The 24,861-nt window shown below is 49.9% G+C and overlaps 1 protein-coding gene across 1 annotated transcript; it reads left to right on the forward strand.

Moving 5' to 3' along the window:
* Positions 1 to 874: 874 nt before the first annotated feature.
* Positions 875 to 23,060, forward strand: LOC144162400 (uncharacterized). Its single transcript, XM_077692906.1, has 5 exons — positions 875 to 1,060; positions 9,501 to 9,881; positions 10,703 to 10,990; positions 21,032 to 21,352; positions 22,646 to 23,060. The coding sequence occupies exons 2-5, from the start codon at positions 9,549 to 9,551 to the stop codon at positions 22,859 to 22,861; spliced, it is 1,158 nt and encodes a 385-aa protein (XP_077549032.1). The 5' UTR covers positions 875 to 1,060; positions 9,501 to 9,548; the 3' UTR covers positions 22,862 to 23,060.
* Positions 23,061 to 24,861: the final 1,801 nt, after the last annotated feature.

Here is a 24,861-nt window from a genome sequence, read left to right on the forward strand (position 1 = left end):
TGGCAATTATTCCACTTCGCGATGCTGAGTCAGTACAATACCTATTGTAAACCCGCACAAGAAACGTCTGAGACTGCAGGCCTAGGGAGACGAGAAAACAGCTCCCGCTTTTTTTTACCTCAGCGCAAGTTGCAGCCACGCAGACCAGTGTCAGCGTGTCGGTTCGGTAATCCGTGGCTGCAGCTGTCACGTTTTGCGAGTATTATCAACGCAAAATTGGCTACTCTCACGTCAGTGATGGAGCCAAATTTATAGAAACTTGGAGACCGTAAGTTGCGCAAAAAAATGTCAATGAGGCAGGAAGTAGGGGGGGCCGAGCCCTGACATAAAAATGCTTGGGGGGGCTCTGGCCCCCCTTGCCCCCCCCCGGTTCCGGCGTCCCTGCACAGTGTGCATTCTTACGGGCCGCTCAGCGGAGCATCCACACTAGCAGCGCGACACTGTCGCCACCTACATGTCGAGCTCGCGGCGAATAGCTGCGGGCGCATTTCGCAAAGGATATGACGAGCTTCCGTTGCTTCCATCGGCTGCCTAGCGTAGTCATGCGACCGAACGGCGCATGCGCTCAACCAGCAGACGATGGAGTTATCTCCCGCGACAGACAGCCCTGACATCAGACAGTGTCATTATTTGCCACTTACATTCACTAAAGACATTTATAAACGCGAACTGCATACTTGTTTCGACTACACATTATTTGTGTTCATTGGTGCCCGTGTTATTCATGAATAAACGCACAAGAGCAAATCGAATTTCAACGTGCGTTTGCCGTTGCAGGCACGCCTTTGGGGTGTGCACCCCGCGCATTTTTTTTTCCTTTCTCACAAACATGCCGTTTGTCTGTACTTACTTGGCGCTGGCCGCCCAAACAACCCGCGCCAGACACCTCGCGTCCCCGGGAATTGGGCGCCTTGCAGTCCCGCCGAACTGGAGCCGAGGCGGAGAGAGAGGGTGGCGGACGGGCGCTGGTGGGCTTGTAGCACTGGTGACCGTGATTTCGTTATTTCTTCCGTCCGTCAGCAGAGCCAGGCTATCCACGAGTGTGCTGCTCCGAACAAAGGCAAGTCAAGGTGCATGCATTTTGGTTTCTTGCACGGCATTTCAAACTCCGCATTCACGCGTGCAAAATGCTCCTTATTGCCTTTGTGAAATCATTTAAAGGTATGCAAAAACTTTGTGAAATCCTTTAAAGATATGCAAAAACTTTGTTTCACTGTCAAGAGAAATGCGGCGAATTTCTTCGTTTTTTTTTTCTTTGAGGATTCTGCTTTCACATGTCTATTTCTATGGAATATTCAGTTCGATATCTGACGGTATCTAACCATTGAGAAAGCAGCGTATAGTTGATGAAAAACCGTCATCCGAAGCGCGTGTACTGCCAGCCGTAGTTTTGTTTCCCTATCTAAGTTGTTACATAATGGAACGCGATGTAAGTCGAAGTTCTGATACAGTGGTTCAAGGTAACCAAAACTTCGACTAGCCTTTGGAGGCTTACAGCAGCTACTAATGAACTATATTGACAATTCGAGAGGGAAAAGGTTTGCCAGTCAGCTTCACAGCGTTTGCTGTCATGCATGCAGAACAGTCAGTTTAATCTTCGTTAGATCTGTCACGCTGCTGCTGCTGCAAAAAAAAAAAAAAAACAAGAAATGATAGCGGTATTTCACTACATTTCTCTCTTCCCTCTGCTCTCGAAGAGACGCGTAAATTCTTCCGTGTTTCTGTTTTGGGATCGATAAAAAGAGCAGTACCGCGACGGTTTATTACCCATGGTAGGAGCTTATTTATGCAGAGTAGTGTCAATTCGCTTTTTTCTTCTTTCAACTGCTCCATTGGTCGCCAAGGCTCCGTTTTTCTGCACCTCTGAGAAACATGAGGCTTGTGTCGTGGGTTTGTGCGCCGACCGACCTCAAGACGCGGCTGTTACAGGGGCCTTCAGCCCAGCTTGGGTTTCAGCTCGGCCGCGGCCCGGTGCCGTCTTCGGGCTCCGCGCCCTCGGTGTAGTGCAGGACCTTTCCGTCTTTCCCACTGTTTACTTTAGTGTGTTTTGTCTGAACTACCTTCTTTACGTCAATAATTCTGCAATCGCGCGTTTTCGAGTTCAGACTTTGTGGCTGTGTGTAATTGGTCCTTTTCTGTTCGGCGGTTACATGGCTGTTTTTTGTTAAAAATCGTCTCCCGGATTGGCTGCAGAAAGTGGGGACAGAATGCGTTTTTTTTTTAACTGCAGAGCACTGCAGGGGCTCGCCTTGTCGTAGCTCGCTCACTGGACCCAGTGGAGCCCCACGGCGTTTCGTCGTAGCGGCTTCCAAAGACAAGCGGTTCACATAGTCATAAGCGTTCGAAACTCGTGAACCGCTGGCGCTTGTCATACATCTACGCGTTGTTTAGCGCAAAGAAGGCTGGAGGTACATTTGAGCCAAAATGTACGTAATGAACCGGCGGCGCCCGCGTTCATTTAGTTAGGAACGCTCGTTGAGCTGGTTTTTACCATAGTAAGCGAAAAAAAAAAACAGCTGGTTGATTCCTCTGTCACAGGAATCGGTAAACCACGGAAGTGAAATGTGCAGCGAAATCCGCAACGAAAGGAGCATGATTTGCGGGATGGCGGCCGGCTTGTCGGTGTGCTTGGCGGCGAGGTCCTGCTAGCGGGTCGTTTCGGGAAAAGTGCGACCACTTTGGTCCTGCTCCGTGGCGTGTACGGCAGACGGTTGCGTTGCGACGAGCTCAGCTTGTTGAAGGCGAGATGTAGAACTTGTACCTTGAACCGCGAACGCGTTCCGCTTCCCGCTGGCGTTTCTCTTCGCATCAAATCAGTGGGCCTTCGCGCCATTCGCCCGTCGGCGTCTCTACGACGCAGGTTACTTAGGCCAACTGTCTGCGCTGGTTAGCGTCAGGATGCACTACTTCGCTTCACCTCCTAGACGGCAGCACCATCCGCGTTTCTCCTGTGTTCGTTGTCTTGGCGTCATTTCCGTGACGGATATAGCGTCATAGAAACCTTATTGTATCCGCAAATACAACACTTGTTTGTTAAGAAAAAGTGGCAGTGCAACGCTAATACGTGCGGGAGGAAACGCAAGCACAAAAATAACAGAACTCCCGCTGGTGCAGTGTCAGGTAGAGGCGCGCGAGCACTGCGAAGGCGGGGAATTTGAAATGCGTTGGACACACTTCCGTTGAATTCATCAGGAGAGGAATAAGACAGTGCGGCGAAGAGCGTGATGGGTAATAAGAGTTAGCGCCAATGTCGCCACAGTTCATTATTGGCCGCGAGGCCCACCACTAAAGAGGCCGGCGCTGCGAACGTTTTGTCGTCACTTGTAGGATCCCCGTTCCTATCTTGCTGCGTACTTCAGCACGTACTTCGTTTAGGATGCGCGTTCCAAAAATATTTTCATGTTAATTTCCGTCGTTTGAAGTTAATTCTCAGTGCTTCAAGCGCAGTTTGACCTCATCGGGACTTAATAACCGTATCAACTGTGGTACATTATCCGCCAACAACGTGAGCGGTGTGGTTTATGCAAATATATGCACCGAACCCGGTGTAAGCGTAAGCTGCGGCTCGTTTCCCCGATCAACAATGTATACTACGATGATCGCCGAGTGAAGTTTCTAGATTTTCTTTGTGAGAAATGTATAAAGCAGGAAATCATGAAGCGTGTATTGCTCGCAGAAACGCTCCGCATACGCACCCGCTGTGCCTGCCCGCACGGCCGACGGAGCGACTCGAACCGACGCAGGTCGCGACAGCAAAACTTGTCGACAACCGCTTTTTAAAACCACCAAGGTCGTGAAAAAGTAGTTCCAAATTGGTGAAAGTGGAGGTTAGTGTGGTAAAAAATTGGCCCCATCTCCCCGCGAGGGGAACTCGAGTAAATGCGTCGCATAGGGGGTGGGTGTATTGGGTTAACGTTTAGTGTTTGGGGAGTTGGTGGTAGTGAATGCGTTGTATCAGCAGCTTCTTGACGTAGTTTGAATGAGTCAAGGATATAAGGCGCGTTCGTAGCCTCCCATTCTGTGTCGGTTTTGTGGCGCAGTGGGAAGAGCACCATGTACCTCGCGTTCCGCCCACAGGTAGTGAATGCGTTGTATCAGCAGCTTCTTGACGTAGTTTGAATGAGTCAAGGATATAAGGCGCGTTCGTAGCCTTTCATTCTGTGTCGGCTTTTTTGCGCAGTGGGTAGAGCACCATGTACCTTGCGTTCCGCCCGCAGGGTCGTGGGATGGAAACCAGGCGCCGATAAGTATTATTTTTTTATATAGTGTAGGGGGAGGGGTGCGGACCTGTTGTTGAGAGCGAGGAGGGTAGCGTGATGCGGGAGAGGAGGAGTGGGGAAGAGGGCGCGCCTGCGCGCTGAGCTGTTGCGGACGGACGGCGGACGCTACATGTGAGTTGAAGAAATGCTCTGCATTTAAAATTGTGCTAGGTAGTGTCATCAGCTGTGGTTTTCAAAGCGACGCTCAAATATCTGTCGCTATTTACGCCGACCGGCCGCGGAGGTCGGTCCGGCACCGTCGGTCCGGCACCGCCGGTCCGTTCACGCGTGGTGTGGCGAGTGGCCGAAGGTTGGCCGAGGCCGTGGCAGGCATCTTGATCATCGATCGCTTAACATGCAGTTACCGCGGATACAGAGTTCCACGTACGAAAAGGGGGGTAACAGTGCGGTACATAAGTTGTGTTAGGGACTGTCATTCGCAACTGCAACGATAGCGGCGATGAAATATCTCCCGCGACGCTACGCGTTCCCAACATTCGATTGTGCACCCGAAGCCGGCGGCGAGCTTGTTGGAGAAGACCCTGTCGTCGCGCGCGCGCGTGTTGCGTTTGGGTTCCCTTAACTTCTTGGGGGCCCTCAACGTGGGTTCTTCTATTCTAAAACTCCACATTACCGCAAATCATTAACGACGTGTTTTGCCTAGAACACAGCCTCGCGTTCTGTAAGCAGTCGTGGGTTTTGAAATTGGTGCAAGAGAAAGGCAGGTTAAATTCCCATGCCGAGATCATAATGAAAAGTAAATACAGCCATGCCCAAACCAGCTCGAAGGCGCTGAAAACTCGCGTTCATACCATTCATACATTTCGGATAAGTTGTCGCGAAAAGTAAACATAGCCGTGCAGAGTACATGCTACGGCAGTGATCGTTAATCAAATCCGGACATAACTATAAAAACATTGTAGGGGAAATAGGCACTGCTTAAGATAAACTAGATCACAGCAGCCGTTTAAGCATGTGCGGCGAAGCAACCCATCACCGTTCTCGCGTAGCCATTCATTTACCAGGCAATGCGAGCAGAACGCGCGGTGAGACCACAAGTGAGCGACGCGTTTCCGTCGCTGTTACAAGGTGTTCCCATACACACACAGTCTCGTACATGTCTCGTCACAAGTATTTCATAATGAATTTACAGCGTACTTTTCTCGGCTTCAGTTGCATCGTCCTTGGCGTTAGCTGGCTGCGTACGAGCTGTGGGCTGCGATGGTAGCAACTACCTAAATGCGGCGGTGTCGCCGGGAACGAGCGAGTCGCTAAGTGCTTGCCCGGATTGTTTTGTTCGGTCTGCAGACCACTTTTTTGGGTAATTCGCATCGAATCCACAAGGAGGGGGTAGACGGTGGTTCAAAAAAAAAAAAACACGCGGTCGCATACGCACAGGAACTGTGTTGTAGCAGACGACAACACGACCTGGCGTCCTACAAGTGACGTCACTCATAGGTGGCGCTACGGTATGTCCTCGAGGCCAATCGCGAATCACTGCTCTTCACTTCCGACAGCTTTCACATTGAGTGTAACGGTTTTAATTCTTCTACGGGCCCGCGTGAATCCGCGGGCTGCTAGGGGGGCGGCCTGCAGCAAAAGAGAGTTTTAGCATAGGGACCAGACGGACGTTGTATGGCACCACCGTCGCTTCAGCAAAAAGCGCCGCCCGTGGCGACCCGCTCGTCAGTGGAATGCCGGTGGCGGTCAGCGCAGCGTAGTTGTTCATGGCTGTCTGTCGTTCTGCCGCGGTGTGGCTTGAGAAGCCTAGATAACCACAAGGACTTTTTAATATCGGTATATATTGAAAGTAGAGGCGACCTTTACTGGGCATGACGTGTGCGATTTACGCCCATATTCAGTAATTACAAATAGCAGACAACGCTCATTCCGCCCAGCTGGAAGTATAGCTGAAATTGCAAGTCCGTTCCTTCGTGCAAATTTTTCATGCCTGCATGTAATTTGTCATATCGAGGAATATATTGCCGCTAAATGCTGCGGTGACGAATGCTGCGATGACGAAACGGCGTCGTGCACAAGCGAAAGACAAAGTTGGCGGGTGCCTTTTACAGTCATCGGGAATCGTTTTCATGATAGTAGAACGTTACTGCTTATCGTGTAAAAGCATTGCTTTGCAAGGTTTGCAATGGTTGCTGTCTAGTTCGTAAATGTTTTTTTTCCAAAATACAGTTCCTGCGCGGCTGAAGGACAAGAGACAGGAGGGCGCCAAAAGGTGCCCTCAGTTTCACAACTGAAGGCTGCGGTCGAGTTTTACCAGCTGCCACCTACGCCTGAAAAATCATGCACTCCTCCGTCTAACGACGATGATGGTTTATCTCAAAGCTTCCGTGTGTGGCTATCCTTGGTTGCCTTCTTGATATTAACTTTGACTTGTTCAGCTTTGAATCCGACCAGCACGCAGTTTAGTATTTTGATCGCAGCGTCTTTGACTATGACCCTTTCCCATTCAATTTCGCACGCTAAAGCTTCGCGTTCGTCGTCGTTATACGGAGGGCTGGATGATTTTTGTTTAAGTTTGCACTTCCATGCACCCCTCTCCAAATCCTAACTGCTTCCAGCGTGTCGGAAATGCGTCTGTGCTAGAACACTCGGGCTGATATGCACCTCTGCTTAAGAGACTAGTCGCGCGTTTTAAATGCAGAGCATTTCAGTAACTCACGATGTCACCCGCGTTGACGTCCGTAGGCGTCCGTAGTCGTAGTCCGCACCCCTCCCCCTACACTATATAAAAAAAATACTATCCGGCGCCTGGTTTCGATCCCTCGACCCTGCGGGCGGAATGCAATGTACATGGTGCTCTACCCACTGCGCCACAAAGCTGACACAGAATGGGAGGCTGCGAACGCGCCTTATATCCTTGACTCATTCAAATTACTGCTGACGAGCGCTCTCTCGTCAGCAGTTGCCACAAGTGCAACAACATTAACGTAACGAAAACTACTTAACGTCGTGCGCCCCCGGAAATGCTCTGCATTTGATCGTGCCCCTCGCGAGGGGGATGTTTCACTGCGTCGCCATGCGAACAGTTTGCCATTATAGTTTCCGCCCGCTCCGGTCGGTGTCGCCACGGTTCAAACCACGGCAGGGGAGCTGCGCGGGCGTTCGTTGATCGGCGTGCGTTCCGGCGTGGTGGTTTGATTCGCCCTTCGTCTAGCAACTTTGGTTTTTTGATCGGCCGAATCTCCCCACGCAGTAGGAATTGCGCAAAGGCTAACAAGCAGCTGTTTTTAGCGAGTTCCTGCAATCGGTTCAGTAAGACTGCCTTCCGCAATTTGTAGACTTTACAAAATCGTGCTATTTTTAGGTACGTTTAGGGAACTGCATTTGTTCTTTATGTCATGTGGGCTTAGATGCAAAAAGAAGTTTCAGGATTGGTGAAAGAATAGTTTTTCAATGTTTAAGTTTAAAGAATTTAGTGCCCTTGCACTTTGTGAAGAAGGATGATTAGCGAAGCTTGGTGCAGTCCGAGAAGTGCACGGAAGAAACCACATGTGTGTGTAATTTGTGAGTGAGCATACTTTCTAGCCACTTGGCTGAATGAAACCTGGAATACCTCGAGCTTTTTCGTTTCTTCTCAAGGCATTAAACTATTTTTAGGTACTCGGAAAAGAATACTGAAACATTAAAAAACACAGGTTTACGTTAACACAGCGTAGGGGATGCGAGTGGCGTGATCCGAACCTTACACCGCTGGTGCTTGCGGTCGCGTACGTCCGTAAGGTAGAATTTTTTAGGGGCGAAGCTCCTTAAGGCGTGGGTCTGTCCATCCTCGACGTATGTATGTAGCCACCTCTAGTTTAGTTCTTGGATTGTTTACTAGATGGCGTGGCTACCTCTAGTTTAGTTCTTGGATTGTTTACTAGATGGCGGTACTTGTATATGATGAAAATATGCGCTTGGATTGTTTACTAGATGGCGTGGCTACCTCTAGTTTAGTTCTTGGATTGTTTACTAGATGGCGGGGAGCGTTGTAATAAAATCCGTTCGCTGTTGGCGCGCGCTCGGAGTCACCCGATGGATAAGGCTGCAGATGTGCGAGCCCGCGAGGCAGAAGCGCTCCATGAAGCTGCGCGACGCCGCCGCCAAGATCCTGCCGTACGAGAGCGGGAGGCCGAAGCGTGTCGTCTGGCTGCGCGACGACGCCGCCAAGATCCCAGCGTTCGAGAACGAGAGGCCCAAGCGTAACGGCAACGGCGCGAGGACCCTGCCGTACGCGAAGCGGCACGGCTGCGGCGCGAAGAGGATCTCCAAAACGTCAGAGAACGGGAAGCGGCGAGAAAGCGCGCGTATCGGCAGGCAGACCCCGATGCAGTGAGAGCTCGTGAGGCGTCTGCAAAACGCATCAGGCGAGCTCAGCCCCAAGGTGCCGACGCGCGGTTTAAGCGAGACTTTCTAGACGTTACGTTCGGACACAGATGTAGTGGGCGAACTTTCACTGAAGAGTCACGGTTTTACCGATGATTTCCCCTCAGGAGCTTCGCCCACTCATCATCATTCACCCCGTGGATATGCTGTGAATTTTTTTTTTTTGTGCGCTGAAATTCACGCCGGCACACTTCGGCACTGTCGGTGAGGCACCAATTCCCCGGACAAGCCGATGCTTGCGGCAGCCACCAGAGAAGTAATCACCTTTTCCCTCTATATCTGGAACAGCGTGAGGTGCGGGGAGGTGCACGTTGGTTCTGCACCTGCAGATCTCGCGAGAAACGCTGCCCGAGTAGGCCCGGTGGTGACCCGCAATCGGCGCACAGGTGTCTTGTTCAGGTGCTAGCTTTGTGAATTCCCGTCAGAGCTACAAACGTGGGATGACCTAAGAGCATATAGGGAAGGGGGGGGGGGGTGGAGAATTTCCTATGTGGTTCAAAATGAGCGCCATAGTTGATTCGTGTAGTGAAAACCGACAGTTTTTCTCAAGAGTGATAGAGTACAGAGTGAGAGATTGGCAGAGTTGTTCTGAAGCGCACTATGGTTCATATAACTTTGTTCTTCTTGAACGGACATGTCATTCAATGCCAGGAGACCCATATAATCCAAGAAACCACGCAGTGTGTCCGAGCTTTGTTAATGAATTGAAACTAAACGACAACTTTGCGAGAACTTTAAAGTATGTACTAAAGTACCCTGCTCTTATTTAAACGTTTGGCGACCTTTTCCTTGTCCAGTTCACGTGGTTTGCTAGGACGCGAAGTACTCAAACGAATTTTTGGTCCACACATACAGGTCACCTGTTTCCGGCTAGAAAATACAATCCTTGCTCCACGGAAGGCCATGGCGACGGCTCGCTACTTACGCGGTTTCGGGACCATCGTGGACTGGAGGCCTCTGGAGTTTGTCGAACACCTTCCGGGCATCCGGATCTGCAACCTTTGCGGCGTGGTATCGCGCATCAGCAAGCTGCTGCCCTGCTCACACGTCGTGTGCAAGAGCTGCTTTGGCCAGGTGACGCTGAAGGACAGCACCTGCCCTGTGGACAAGAAAGCCTTCGTTGAGAAGCAAGTGCTGGAGTTGGAGCTCACCGAAGGCCAGCTTAATGACCACATTGTCCTGTGCGTGAATTCCAGCCGCGGCTGCACCTTTATGGGAAAGCTGGTCGACTTCATGGTACGTACAGCGCAGTGTTCGCCCTCTAGCGATGAATCTAGTGCGCGGCTTTGCCGGCAGGTACTGCGCCGGCCACGTAGTTAGGCGAGATGGCAGCCGGTGGACTTCCGGGGTGACAGAGTGGATACCGAGAGGTGGTTCTAGAAGAAGGGGAGGGCCGATTATTCGATGGAGGGAGGAAATAAGCAATGTATGAGGCAAAGAATGGACTACAGAGGCGCGGGACAAGAGCGGTTGGAGGTCGATGGGAGGTACCTTCGACCTGCGGTGGACATAGCAGGCTGTTGATGATGGGGGTGATTTGTGATTTGCTATTGCAAAAATCAAGCAGCTGTGTATGTTTAATTAACATGACAATGTAAATGTTATTTATATATTGATGTCTTGCCTCAAATATGCTTACTGTTTTCTTTTTTTACAACAGTGTTGACAAGTATAAACATTGCCGTCAGATTTAGTAATTTATAAATTTGCCTATATAGACGTCTTGTTCAGGCGTTCTTTTAACTAGCTGCATCAGTGGTTGACATTGGCTCTCCTCGCTAGGCTATGGCCTCACCATAAAGCTGCTACCACGTTACCACATTTCATCCCACAAAAGCCTCTACCAAGAACAGCGTCGCTGTTAACTATGTTAGTTTTAGTTTTAAGTAGAAAAAGAGAAGTGTAGTTGCGATTATTACTACATTTACTGGTATTTGAGTACTCCGTGTAGCCCAGTGTTAAATATAGAGGAGGAGTTGTGTTCGGAAAAGTTTTTTAGGCTGCCAGGTCAATGTTGGATGGGAGCCGGTAACAGCTCCTCTCGGCGTTCTATGCAGGAGCATATCAAGCACGACTGCGACTACTTCGAGGTGACGTGCCCCAAGTGCGGTGGGGGCGTGCCTCAGATGAGCATCCTGGAGCACAGCCTGAGCTCGTGCATCGACGGCACGCTCATGGAGCGGCCCACGGAAACCGGCTCCGTGTTGGACGACCTGAGAAAGATCAAGGTGGTCGTCGAAGGAGCGATGACTGGGATGTCTGTCAAGAAGGCAACCATCCAGGACAATGTCAATGACCTCGTTGAGTCTTTCGATGGTTACGCGAAGGAAATGAAAGCACTGCAGGTACGGAACATACTTGCATGAAAGAAAGCGGTATGCTTGCCCGTCTGACTCGCGCGAACGAGGGAACTAACTGTCTGATACCTGATACATAGTAGCATACTGTAGTTGCACGATTCTGATGTGCCCCCAGCTTTAACGCGCTTGTAAGTTCAGTTCAAAATTCAAAAAAAAAAAAAAAAGATCTCGCGCTGATCCTACCTCGCAGATGTAAAGAACTTGGCACCACGTACTTGGCCGAAGGCATTGTACAGGGTGTTGCGACGATAACTGGAACACTTTAAAAAATTTTCCTGAGCGATCCGCCGCTGTGTTCGCGCTCAAACTTCACACAAAGGTCGCATTTTGTGGTCTATTTTGTTTGACACCGGGAACAACAACGGTACTTACCTGTTTATTCTGAAAATAAATAAAAACGATTTTCGCCTATGGGAAAATGGCCGCTGATTTGGACGTGCGAGCCAGCGCAAGTTGATGTTGGAACGACGGAACCACCTGCAGAGTGAAACGCATGTTTGGGATTCACGTACGGAGCCAAATGGTGCAGCAGACGATCAGAAAATTCACCTAGAAATGAGCTAACAGACGATCAGAAAACCCGGTTTTCGGGCTCGCACGTCCAAATCGCCGCCATTTTCCCATAGGCGAAAATCGTTTCTATTTATTTGCAGAATAAACAGGTAACTACCGTTGTTGTTCCCGGTGTCAAACAAAATAGACCACAAAATGCGACCTTTGTGTGAAGTTTGAGCGTGAACAGAGCGGCGGATCGCTCAGGAAATTTTTTTAAAGTGTTCCAGTTATCGTCGCAACACACTGTATATGATGGACGCAACTGTGGCAGCAAAATTCTTTGTGGTTCATATAAACTTGTTCATCCAGCTTCTGCTGGCATTAAAACTAAGACGGGCAACTTTGAAAGCCTATTTCTGTTTTTAGCTCCATTGTAACACGCAGCAGATTTTAAGGCTGCTTTTAGCTAAAAAGGTGCGCGTTAGAATTGTGCAAATAAGTACGTTACTACATGTCACAGTATGCAGGGCCGTAGCCAGAAATTTTTTTTCGGGGGGGGGGGGGGGGGGGCAATGGATTTTGGGAAGGGGGTAGTTTTGCTGAAAGCAACAGTAAGTATTGCTTACCTGCTGCCTGGAAAAGATTTCGGGAGGGGTTCGAACCGCCCCCCAGGGTACGGCCCCGATAGTATGTGCCAGCCTCAGAGCTCAAAAGTAGGATAGTCTCGTGGCTAGTTGACTGGGACACGTGCGAGACTATTGCTAACTTTTGGTAGACGAGAGGCAGGCGAAGATTGATTTGATTGAGTCTTTTTATTGGAGCAAGGAGGGCGTTTGCCGTAGAGTGGGGAGAGGGATGGAAGGAAGGGGATTACTAATCAAGGTCCATATTCAAACAGGGGATTCGTGTTATGGGGGCCTGGAAGTCTTCACCGGGGTCGGCCCCAGTTAGACTACTCGCGCCAGACCACTCTTAACTGCAAAAGCGGCAATTGTTCGTAATAAAGATGCGTCTAATCCAGTATGTGCTTCATGTGGTAGGGTGTCGGTATTAATGTTTGTTAAACTTTCTGGGCGATGTTTGGCAAAGTGTGGGCATGTCCACACTAGGTGGTGGAGATTTGATTTGACGTCAGTGTTGCAGTAGGGGCATCGTGGGTATGTGTTGGGGCATCTTGTCCATTTCTGGGTAATGTGAGGAGTGTAGGCGGCATCCGCGCATAACTTGTTAATGAATACTTCCTCGGATCTGCTGCAGGAGACAATGTTGGCAAGATACCCAGGGGGTGTAACCTGTTGGTAACGTTGTCTTTTACGTTTCTTTAGCCGGAGAAGTAGGAGGGCTGGAGGAGTGGGTGTGGATGCTGAAAGGGGAACCAGTGGAGGCGTAAAGTTCAAACACTCCTGTGCCGCCTCGTGGGCGGACTGGTTCCCTGGGCCGGTTTCCTCGTGGCCTGGAGTCCAGTCAATTCTGATGTGCACGTTGTGGCTTTTGAGGAGTTCTTTGAGTAAGATTATAGAGTTGCCGAGCGGGTTGAGGGAGAGTGGCTTGCGAAGTTCTTGAATTGCTTCGAACGAGTCCGTTAGAATCCGTATTTTGGCTGGTGGTCGGGTATTGAGGTCATAGCAGATATGATTAAGGGCACCATTGATGGCATGGAGTTCACCTTCCAGTGCAGTTGCACCATCGTGTCTGAGGGAGAGTTGACCTCCAAGGGATGGGTTTTCAGGACAGGTCCATGCTACGCCAATATGCGAAGTTGCCACACTGGCGTCGGTATAGATGTCGACCTCATTGGGAAGTTTGGACTTCTCCAAGTGAAGGCTACGTTTAGATCTTGTTGCCGTTCTAGAGCGGGGAATAGGTTTGGTGAGATTGCCGGTGATGTTTTCCGAGATTGTCCAGGGTGCTAAAGGGATGGGAAGGCAGATGACCGGTATAGGCTTCTGCTCGTCCCATGCTGTGAGAAGGAGCCCTTGTCGGGTGAGCCCACGTTTGGTGTCTGCCTGTTCACGAGTTTCTTTCATGATTACGTCTATAGGAGGGAGCGCAACCGCTCGCTCAAGAGCTTCTGTTTTTGTATGTTTTGGGAGGCCTGTGATGGTACGCAATGTGGCTCTATGGAGCACCCGAAGGTGTTTTGTGTTCGTTTTGTTCAGGTTGTATACTGGCGCTCCATATGCGAGAGTGCCGATTGCAACTGTCCGGGCCATGGAGAGGCATGCCTGTTGACTTGCGCCACCATATTTGTTAGACAGCCTCGCGATTAATTTGAGCATGGGTTTCCATTTCTGTCGTAGTTGTTTTAACCATATCTTAGCACTATTGTTACTGCCAAGTGGGAGACCAAGGAGGCGTACGTGGCCACGTGTCGCTTGGATAGTTGTGTCTCCAATGTACAGCAGAGCAGGGTCCACGGGGTGCGTTTTGGTATCGCTTGATACCGTTAGAAGTTCTGTCTTTTCTGGGGCGAGTTCTAGGCCAAGTTTCGGTATGCATGCTTCGAGGCTGTTCACCGCCGCCTGCAGCTCGACCAGCATGTCAGATGTTGACGAGTAGTCTCTACCTTCCGTCCATATCGTAATATCGTCAGCGTATATTGCGAAACGGGCTGACGTTTCCTGTTCTAGAGTTTTGGCTAACTTTGCCATGACGATGTTGAAGAGTACGGGTCCGAGTATAGATCCCTGTGGAACACCTTTGTCGTTGTAGTAGGTATTGGGTGTCCATCCAGGGAGCGTGCTGCTGAGTTGAATGGGCCGGTTGTGGAGAAAGTTGCGAACCCAAACTTGTGCTTTTTTGCTGGGGAAGGCTTGGGCGAGTTCAGTCAAAATCGTCGTTTGATCTACTCTGTCGAATGCTTTCCGAAGGTCTACAGTAAGGACGTAGTCGGGAAGTCCGCGGTCGTACGGGGATCTGTTGATTACCCGTCGTAAGAGCCAGAGGCAATCGTGTGTCCCTAGGTACGGACGAAAGCCAGTTTGGGATGGGTGAAACCATGGGTTCACATATTCCAAATGGTATTGTAGCCGGTTGTTAATCAGGCGTTCGATCAGTTTGCATAACGTGGGTGTAAGAGATATGGGTCTAAGGTTGGAGATGACAGAAGGGTCTTTTCCAGGCTTTGGAATGAGGTTAACCAGGGAAAGCTTCAGGGTGTCAGGAATTTCTCCTGTGTTCCAGGAATGATTTATAAGGCCAAGAAGTTGTTCTAGCTGAGGCTCGTCGAGGTTACGGATGTGTTGCCACGTGACTCCATCATGTCCTGGGGATGATTTCACCTTGCTTTGTCGGATGGCGGTGCGAAGTTCTGCCATCGTAAAAGGGGTGTCTAAAGCTGAGTCGTCCGAGTCTAGTTCGATGATAGGTAGGTAAGTGCGGGGTTGCGTACTTGCTGAAGGGAAAAGCGTTGCTATAATCTCCCGCTCGACTACCTCCGGGGTGTTGTGGAGCGTGAGCGTCGCGAAGAGGGGAAGACGTTGTTTGCCCTTTCCTGTCATGCCTCTGTAGATTCTCCATAGCTTCGAGAGTTTGCGCTCTTTGCCTAAAGTTGAGCATAGCTCTTGCCAGTGCTCATGAGCCAATTGTTTCTGATATTCTTGAATCAGTTTGTATTGGTGCCTTAGTTTCACTAGGTCGACGTGGCGTTTCCCTAGTCGTCTGTATTTACGAGTTAGGTGTTTAGCTCGGTTCCACAAGTTTGCTAGGTGGCCGTCCATGGCAGGTGTGTCCTCAGAGCATGTTACGGACTCTTTAGAGGTTTGGGCAGCATTCTGAATACGCTTTATGAAAGTATGAAAGTCTGTTGCTGGGTCTGATGATTCGTTGAGAATTTCACGAAATGAGGTCCAGTTCGTCAGTTCCAAAGTTTTTGCCGTCCGGATTCGCTTACCACGAAGGGAAATTGATATTGGAAAGTGATCACTGCCCCAAGTGGTGTCCAATGTTTTCCATGTAGTTACTAGCCCCGGTGACGCAAAGGTGAGGTCTGGAGAGGTGTCTTTCTGGGAAGCATGCAATCCAATTCTCGTTGCCTCGAAGGGGTCGTTTAACAGCATAAGATTGTTCATCTCCATGGTTTCTTCCAAAAGTTTTCCTCTAACATCCGTAGCTGCGTAGCCCCACGTTGTGTTTTTGGCGTTAAAATCGCCACCAATTATTGTCTGCGTGGCAGGATATTGGTGCATGAGTTCTGTGACCCATTGAAAAGAGGTGTGTCGAGCAGATCCAGTGATCGGCTTGTAGTAAGACGAGGCGACAAGAACTGTTTTGCCATTAGGAAGTCTGCCACGGATTACTACTGTTTCGTGCTGTTGCGATGTAAGTCCAGGGAGTTTGATCTGATGACATGCAATTTCTTGTCGAACCAGTATCAGGGAGTACCCTGGTGCTTGAGGGGCAGAGTTTCGGGGGCTTGTTAGCTTGCATGTTATTACAGGGTCCGAATACGTAACATATCCATTGACCTTAGGAATGCTTCGGGGTTCTTGAAGGAGAATAAACAGCGGTTTAAGTTGTTGAATCTTCTGCAGTAATATTGGTGAATTTTGCAAAAAACTTCGACAGTTCCATTGTAATACTATGGGTGCAGCCACTACTGACCTTGCGCACTTGTACGTGGTGGAATTTTGCGAGGTGGTTCCTCTTTGGGGTCTTGTTGCGGTAGCTGACTTGTCATGGTCTGTATCATTGACGTTGTTTTCGTTACATGAGATTCTAGAAGGCTACGAATTTTGCTAATGTCTTCTTGTCGAGCGGCCCGTTCTTTCTGAACGTCCGATCGGATAATGTTGAGCAATTCCTTGAGTTCAGGGTCGATTCTGGACTGAGATGTGGGCGTGCGCTTAAAGGTGGGGCTCCGGCTACGTCTTGAAGAAATTTTGGGAGGTGTGGACTGTGGCTGGGGTGGAGGTGCTGGTTTTGTCTTTTCGGCAAGGGCCTTTTTGAGTTCTTGATTCTCTTTCCTGAGTTGTTGGAGTTCGTTGCGTAAAGAGGCAAGTTGAGCAAGGATTTCTGCGCTGACTGACGCAGTTAAAGACGAGGATTGGTGATCTTGCTTCGAGGCTACGGGGAGCTCTCGATCAGAGGCCGTAGTGCTGCTGGACTGTGCCACTCTGTTAGCCCATGAAATACCACGGGCTGCGTCGTTACCTGGTGTGTTCGAAGGAGTTGGGATACGGCTTGGGCATTTCGGGCTGACTGCTATGTGACCGACGTCTTTGCATGCAGCGCAGTAAACGGTGGGGGCACATTCCTGGTCTCCATCATGATCCCTGCCACATGTGCGGCAGACGCTAGGGTGGGGGCAGTGTTTCGCCATGTGCCCGATCTGGTGGCAATTGTAACATACCATACGCTTCGGGGAGTAGGCTGTTACCTTGACAATTGCCATATAGTACTTCACAACTTTAGGGAGGGTTGGAGAGTCAAAAGTGACGACTGCTCTGTTGGTCTTGCCTATTCTTTGTGCGTTAAGCACCTTAGCTTGCTCACATCGAAGCCACCTCAGGATGTCTTCATTAGACTCATTCGGTTCGACTTCGATGACTCCGCGTGTCGTGTTCGGGCGGTGATACGATTCCTTGACCTCGACGGGGATGGCGATGATTTTGCCATTGTGACGACTTTGTATACTTGTGGTTTGAACGATACGCTGGGCGTGTTCCTTATCGTACACTGTAATGTGTATACAATTGCCGGCGACATCGTATTTGTGAGATGCGATTTCAGAGAGGTAGGTCTGAGGGGCTGTAATGCCGATCAGGTGTGCAAAGGAGCCTTTAGGGATGTCTCTGATACTAATTTTGGTCAGTGGTCTGAGCGTGAGTAGTAAACGGGGCCGACTTACCCGGTCTGTCTTGGTTATAGTTGCGGTGGCACTCGTCTGGTTGCGTTGCCAGACAGGTCCGGGATCACTGTCCCCGCTGTCTTCAACGCGCTGATCATAGTCCATATGGGTGTCTGTGTCGGGAGGGACTGGGGGCCGTCCGGTCAAGTCTAGTGGTCGTGATGAGCCAGTTTGCACCTCTGCGATGCGCTGTTCAGCCGAAAGTTTCTTCTTCTGACGCGACGTCGTGGCAGCGGGGCCTTTCTGAGGTCCCTGCTGGCGGCCCAGCATCGCGGGCCGCAGCAGCGGCGGCGGCAGCGATGACGTGTCGCTGGGTAGGCTTAGCTCACCAAGGAATCTTCGTGACTCACAGAAGGTTCTCGGGAGGACTGTTCGGGGTGGGACTTCCACCGTGGTGTAGCGGAACACTTTACAAGCACGATGGTGTAACTCGTAGGTCACTGGGGGTGGTTGAACCGCACTTATTGCGGCAAAAACACAGAACCAACGTGAGCGCCATCCATACTAGTCGCCACCTAGCGGCGATTCCACAGGCGAAGAAAGATGCAAAATGAGTGTATGTATATTTTAAGCTTTAATCAGATTCAGCGGTGGATGTAACGCCATCCTGCCTTGCATCTCTTCGTTTTCCCGTCTCTTTTAGCACTACTGGTAAACCAACAGCGCAGTTCGCTTACTTTTCAGAAAAGGCTTCGTGTGCGCAGGTTTTCTCTGTAACTAACTGCCATCAGAATTCCAATTACCACGGGGCTAAATTTGAATTTCAACCCTCCCGCCCATACCAGAAGGCCGTAGCAAGTGTCCACTGAGCTATGGTTGTGGGTGGGTGGGGCAGCCATTCGAGGTCAAATGCTGCCAAGCACACCCCTTAATCAGCGGCAATTATGCAAACGGCTAGGTAAAGAAGATAGCAAAGAGCTGATCCTCCGTATGCAGTAGGCTCTCGATAAACGGAACTTCAAGGGACCGAAAAAATTAGTTCCGTTTAACAGGAGTTCAGTTACTGAGATAGATGTGCGAAAGTGCAAATTTATGTGCATGCACACTTTTAATACCATTTAATGGAACTCTTAAGCACTAGAAGGTGAATGTAGCCAATAGTTTTTCAGAAAGCAAAAAAAACTACAAGTTAAGGCACAGCATTCACAAAGTTGATTTGGCAACGCTGTTCACTACAAAATGCATCAATTATTGTTTGAGTCGTTGCAACACGGAGGCTAGAGGCGTCAACGTCGCGAGTGCTTACGAGCCACCAAATTTAGAAGACGGCAACGCGGTAAGGGAGCGCGAATAGCACCACGATGGCACCACGATGGCACGAACGAGGCATAAGGAGCTTATCCCTGTAACCTCGGCGTCTTGAATCGAAACCGGACGACTGAAACAAGAACTGCGATGTTGCATTTGTTACGCTAACACGCCTGACCACTAACGAGACGAGGCTTACGAGGCCAACGAAGCTAAAAAACATTTCAAATCGCGCGCCATCAGCCGCAAAGGGTTCGCACAACATCCGACAGATGGCGACGAGTGTACTGGCCAGTAGGAAGACGCAGTGAAACATCCCCCTCGCGAGGGGCACGATCAAATGCAGAGTATTTCTGGGGGCGCACGACGTTAAGTAGTTTGCGTTACGTTAATGTTGTTGCACTTCTGGCAACTGCTGACGAGAGAGCTCTCGTCAGCAGTAATTTGAATGAGTCAACGATATAAGGCGCGTTCGTAGCGTCCCGTTCTGTGTCGGCTTTGTGGCGCAGTGGGTAGAGCACCATGTACATTGCGTTCCGCCCGCAGGGTCGAGGGATTGAAATCTGGCACCGGATAGTATTTTCTTTTATATAGTACTATATAAAAGAAAATACTATCCGGCGCCAGGGGGAGGGGTGCGGACAACGACGGTGCGGACTACGACGGGACAACGCGGGTGACATCGTGAGTTACTGAAATGCCCTGCATTTAAAACATGGAGGAAGAAAAACAACAAAAACGAAACATTCGGAACCGCAAAAAAAAAAATACTGATTCTCATGACAATGGGTTTCACAAGAAGTTCCATTTCGAGTTCCGTTTATACGGTGACGCGGAAATTTTAGCTCCGATTAGCGAGTTTTTTTACGTTACCTGAATACAAAACCAACCAACTTTTAAGGCTACTGTTCCGTTTAAGCGGCAATTCCGTTTAGCCAATTTCCGTTTACCGAGAGCCTACTGTACTTAATGAGCCCAAGACGATGATAAACAAACTATAGTAGGGCAAGGAGGACGTGTGTGGGCGACCGGAGAATGCGCCGAACCGCGAACACGACGTCGCGCAACTTTGCCACTGTCGGCGGAATCACTGTGATCTGGCGCTAACACTAACAAAAGCTTCAGATTCCCGGCTTCAGGCATAAAAACATAAAGGCAAAGCAGTGTCCGCTTTTGATGCTGTCTTTTCCTTGAGTTTACGCGCGACAAAATCAAGGGGTCGTCCGAGATGCTCATTAAATACAAATTCGACGGACTACAGTGAAATCTCGATATAACGAACTTCAGGGGGCCGCGGAAAATTGCTCGTTATTCTGAAAGGTCGTTGTAGCGGAAATCGAAAAATTTAAGACAGCAAATAATATTTCAATGCCTAAGACGACCTATCTGTAGAGCAGTGCATCCTTGAAGTCATTTTTTTACACAAAATGCACAAGTGATCATGAAACAGTGCACGTTTATTTAAAGCAGTTGGCAATTCTCTTCTGGGGCGTGCAGCACAAGCTTCCTAGCACGAAGGACTCCAACTCTTCCACATTCCTGTGGACTGACTCAGTAGCCGTGCGGTTTTTCCCCGGAAATGTGCGGAGCTTTCGTATGCTGTCCAGCACATCCGCAGTCGTCACGTACTCGTCGCAGTCTTTGAGTGCTACCGCGGAACCCTCAGAGGCATCGTCGCTCATGCCGTCCTCACTGCCTTCTTCATCCTGAATGCCCACGCTCTGGAGAATGGCCTCTGTTGTAAGCTCCGCTGATGTCCGTGAAGGTCCAGCAAGCCACCCGAGCAGCGGCGGAAGGTAGAAAAACTTCGGGTGGGGCGCGAATAGCGCGGGCCGAGGCTTTCTGGACGGAGGAGGCTACCCATGCTTCATTTTTTTTTCTTGTCCTCACCTTCTTTTTTCTCTCTGTCGTATCGGCTCGCGCATTCTGCGGAGCAAGTTGCAAGACGTCCTCTTCTGCGCTGCGCTTTGCCGTGTCTTCTGATAGCATACGGCTCCGGTTGCCTGCGATTGCTTAAAAATCTCCGGCCTTGCAAATATGTGTTCGTAGTACTGAGGCGTTGTTAACATGGCACGCAACTAAATAAAACGATCGTTATATTGAAAAGGTCGCTATTCTGAAGTACTTAGTAGTGAAATAATTTTACATTAAAACTATAAACAGTCGGCGTGGGATTTCTTGAATGCACGTTAATCTGAAAAGTTCGTTAATGTGGTGTTTGTTGTACCGAGATTTGACTGTAGTGCTGGTGGCGCTAATGCTCGTCAGTGTCGGGCTTCAGCTTTAGTGCCTCTAATCTACACTTCCTGTAGTAGAGACTATAGCAACAACAGTATTAGGATTTGCTCGGAGACTCGTACACGTGTGTGTGTGAAAGAGAGGGGCGTCCGAGTGAGTGTCCCAAGGCCAAGCAGTGATGCGACACTCTAACGCAGGAGGCACTGAAAAAAGGGATGTCTATTAGTCAGCTGGCCAAGGTTCACACTCCATCGGCTGTGCCTGGGAGATCCTCTGGAGGGGTCCGAAACGTCGTCCACAGGGTGTACGTGTGCCTGCGCAACATGTACAAGCGCAAGGCACTGCTGCGCGGCGACGCGTCTCCCAGCGCACTCTCCGCGGCGTCCATCCTGGCCGGCTACACCTTCAAGCTGGAGAGCAAGTTCATAGCGAAGGAGAATCTCGCCCACCTGGAGCTGGGAGTGGTCTTCTGCGCCGGAAGCTGGGACAGCTTCGTAGCCTGGCCCTTCGGACTGCAGGTGACTCTACATAGAAGTGGCGCTCCACAGCCTGCGCCTTCCCCGTGGTGCATGCATGCATGAGAACTGACCCTGAGACCTATCCCTATTCACGGCGGTCATAGAGCTTCATGCTAACATAACCTAAGGGGAAAACTGGCGCCACTGTCTAGGGGAGCCACGCTTCAGTGAGGGTTCCGCCATCTTTATTTTTACTGCTTTAGTTTTTCCTTTTTTTCTTTTTTTTTAGCCGGTTGTACTTAGAGGGTACCCGTTGGCAGCTCCATGTCCCGGGCAGGCATGTTATCCTTGTTCTTGGCATGGCTCATGAACAGGCTGAAAATGAAAAGTTGCCTCTGGCTGCAAAAAAGGAACAATATTACTGTAAAACATTTCTCAAATTTGTTTTGTTATTGTAAAATTGAAGTTTCAGAAAAGATTTAGTTGTGAGTGATTATTTAGAAGCTTCATGCAATATGAACAAGAAAAAAATGTGGCCCTATTTTGTTGATTTTGGCATCGATGCAAAAACAAAGTCACATGGCTAGTTAAGTCAAGTAGGCGAGGAATGTCGCTAGCTGCAATGGCGGCGCCCACGACGGCCTGCGATTTCAGCGCCAGATTTCCCTCTGTATACATTAAGAAGGGACGCGGCTTTCAACTTCGGAAAAATGACCAAATTTTTTCTTTGAAAGCCACGTATGCGGCTTCTATGCTTTTCTAATCTGTGCGTTCGCAAAGTTTTTCTATTGAAAACAGCCACAAAGTAGCATAAAAGAGTACCTTTTTCAGCTGCAGTGACAAAATATCAGCGCAAAAGGGCGAAAAAACGGCAACGTTTTTGAACGATCCACATTGGTGCCACTGGGCGCGGCCTCTTTGGTACCACTAGATTGGCCGAGCGATCCTCTTTCCGGATCACGTTGTCTCTTTTATCTTCATTCATTCACAAACGCACGAATGACAGAAAAACAACGACGCACCAACCAAGCCAGAAATAGATTCTGAAGCGCGATTGGCCCTCCGATCGGGGGCACGCTGGAACGGCCCTCCTGATTGGGCGTCGCTAGAAAAATCGCCAGAAAGTGGTTGGGGAGTTGCCACTATTCAAAATATGTTCAATGTTTCGGTTATTCATTGAAGTTTGCGATACAATTGGTGTCATTGTTACTGGGACAAGACAGTTTTTTTAATGAACCAAGCTTGTATTTTGTCTTATTGGCCCCTTAAAAGCTGTTTTAGACATTTCTCCAATAATTTTGGGGGCTGGGTCTTGAGCGTGCCTGCATCACTGACCATTTATCTAATGCGCAGGTGACCCTGACCCTGGTGCACCCCGTGGACGAGCGCAAGAGCTTGACACTGGCCGTGTCCGTGCCAGGTGACACTGATCGCTTCAAGTGCGTCAAGAAGCCGTTGCCCGAGGGCAGCAACCTGCCGATGCGCGCACGCCCAGTGGGCTGGAACCAGCTAGAGCTGAGCGGCTTTGTCGTCAACAATTCGCTCTGCGTCGCGGTTGAGTTCGAGTGAGCGGACAAGAGTCCCTAAGTAAGCTAACCCATTGCCAAAGACATGCAAAAGTTTGCTGTGAAAAGTTTCATACATACACTATAATCCTCATAAGCACCTGAATTACTTTCAACTCATTGCTGTGTAACCTGCAGTACGCTTACTGAAGTTTACAGTTCTGTACATGTGAGAGCACTGAAGTGTGCCGCCAATAAACTATTGTTCAGCCCCTTTTGCGTTTTGACACCTTACTGCTAAAAGCACTCAGCACCGTGTGCTGGTACCGGGGATAAAGACACGGCGCTTCACTGGAAAGATCATCTGACAGTTCTCGTGTCGTTCCAACCTTCAGGGAAGAGGAAGCGCTAAAAACTTGCTGAAGGAGAAGAGACGCTGTGTAATGATTCCGTTTGTTCTAGTTCGTCCTGTTACAGTCGCTTTTTCCTGCGAAGCCCCCAACCATTACCGTGTACCATTTCGACAAAACCGGGGCCATACTGGAAGTGGAGGCGGTGAGCGCCCGCCGTGGCACCTTATAATCCACGGAGGCACATTGCCCAGCTTGGGTGGACTACTCGCGATAGAGGTGAATTGAAATTTGTTGGCAGTGGGGACAAAATTTAGGGGAATGACTGTCATTGGGTGTTTTTTTAAATTAGTTTGAAATTAGGCCGCGCCGGGGAACTGGCAGGAGGAGGGAGATGGGTGCATGGTGATCGTGGCAGGGGACTCGAACATGCGCTACTCCGATGGGGAGGCAAAAGGACGGGTGAGGGAGGACGAGGGAGTGCAGGTGGGCGAAGGGCAACATGTGGCAGAACATGCAAGGGCTGGTTGTAGCAGGTTAAAGGAACGTTCTGTTGGGAAAAGGGGCTGGAGTGCGAAAGCAACTAGAAAAGGGAGTGAGGGAGCTTCGTACGCTGTGCCCAAATGTACAGATCGTCGTGAGCACCGTACCCGAGATTATTTGGCGAGGGGAGCATGTGGAGAGGGGGTGCTGGCAGTGAACAGACATACTATAGCTCGGTAAGCCCGTGAATTTCGTAGTCGTCGGCATCAACAATGATGTCCGACGGGTGGGGCTGGAAGAGGGCGTTCCAGCGGGACGGCCGTCCAATTTAGCGGGCAGGTGAGAGAAGCCGACGGGCGACGACACGGAGCGCAAGCAGTGGCTTTTTTAGGGGGGCCGCAAGCCTATGCGAGGATGGAGTAAGCGGGGAGCAAAGGCACGTAGCTAGGTCGGTACAAGTGGGTCCTGGTAGACACAATTGGGGCAACACCGCTGTGTAAATAAGGGAGGGCGAGAACTGAAGATGGCGTACATAAACATGCACGGTAGCAGGAAAGAAAAAAAAAATGGAAGAAGATTCGTAAACTGCTAGACGATATCCGGGCTTGTATGCAGTGACCAAGACGCACCTAAGGAACCAGGAAGAACCTCCGGTAATCAGAGAGTTACATACGTTACATATCAGAGTTGCATATGTATAGGCACCAGACAGTTCGAGTTTGATGATGATGATTAGAGGTCCTCCCTTTGTATCGGGACGTCGGTTGTCATAAACCGACTTGCCTTTGTTAATCTACTTGTTTGCCCTACCCTTCCCTAACCTAATGGGTTATCCCCATTCCCCCCCCCCCCCCCCCCCCCCGGTTTTAAACTCCCATCGCTTTCCCCACCCTCTTTGCCCTTGCACCCCCGTTTACTTCCCCCTTCTTATTCTATTTCGGTATATTACTCATCCTACGTCCCACTCTTCCCTACTTTTCTTCCACCACCCATACAGTTTCATAGAGGGAAATCTGGCGCTGCATTCGTAGGCCGCCGTGGGGGGGGGGGGGGGGCGCCATTGCAGCTAGCGACGTTCCTCGCCTCCTTGTCTTCTTCTTTTCCACATAGCTTCTTTTTCGTCTTGAAGCCAAACTCAATAAAAACGGGTAACGTTGTTGTTTTTGTTCATCGTGAATGAAGCTTCTAAATAATCCTTGACAAACACATCTTTTTTGTAGCTTTAATTTTA

The sequence above is a fragment of the Haemaphysalis longicornis genome, unplaced genomic scaffold (genome assembly GCF_048455015.1).
Source record: "Haemaphysalis longicornis isolate Haplotype H1 unplaced genomic scaffold, Haemaphysalis longicornis Haplotype H1 scaffold_12, whole genome shotgun sequence".
In the NCBI taxonomy this organism is placed as follows: domain Eukaryota; kingdom Metazoa; phylum Arthropoda; class Arachnida; order Ixodida; family Ixodidae; genus Haemaphysalis; species Haemaphysalis longicornis.

Excerpts from the sequence above, each read along its gene's own strand:
- LOC144162400 (XM_077692906.1), top strand. The coding sequence starts at position 9,549 with ATGGCGACGGCTCGCTACTTACGCGGTTTCGGGACCATCGTGGACTGG. Across the intron at positions 9,882-10,702 it reads GAAAGCTGGTCGACTTCATG|GAGCATATCAAGCACGACTG; the intron begins GTACGTACAGCG and ends CGTTCTATGCAG. Across the intron at positions 21,353-22,645 it reads CCTGGCCCTTCGGACTGCAG|GTGACCCTGACCCTGGTGCA; the intron begins GTGACTCTACAT and ends TCTAATGCGCAG.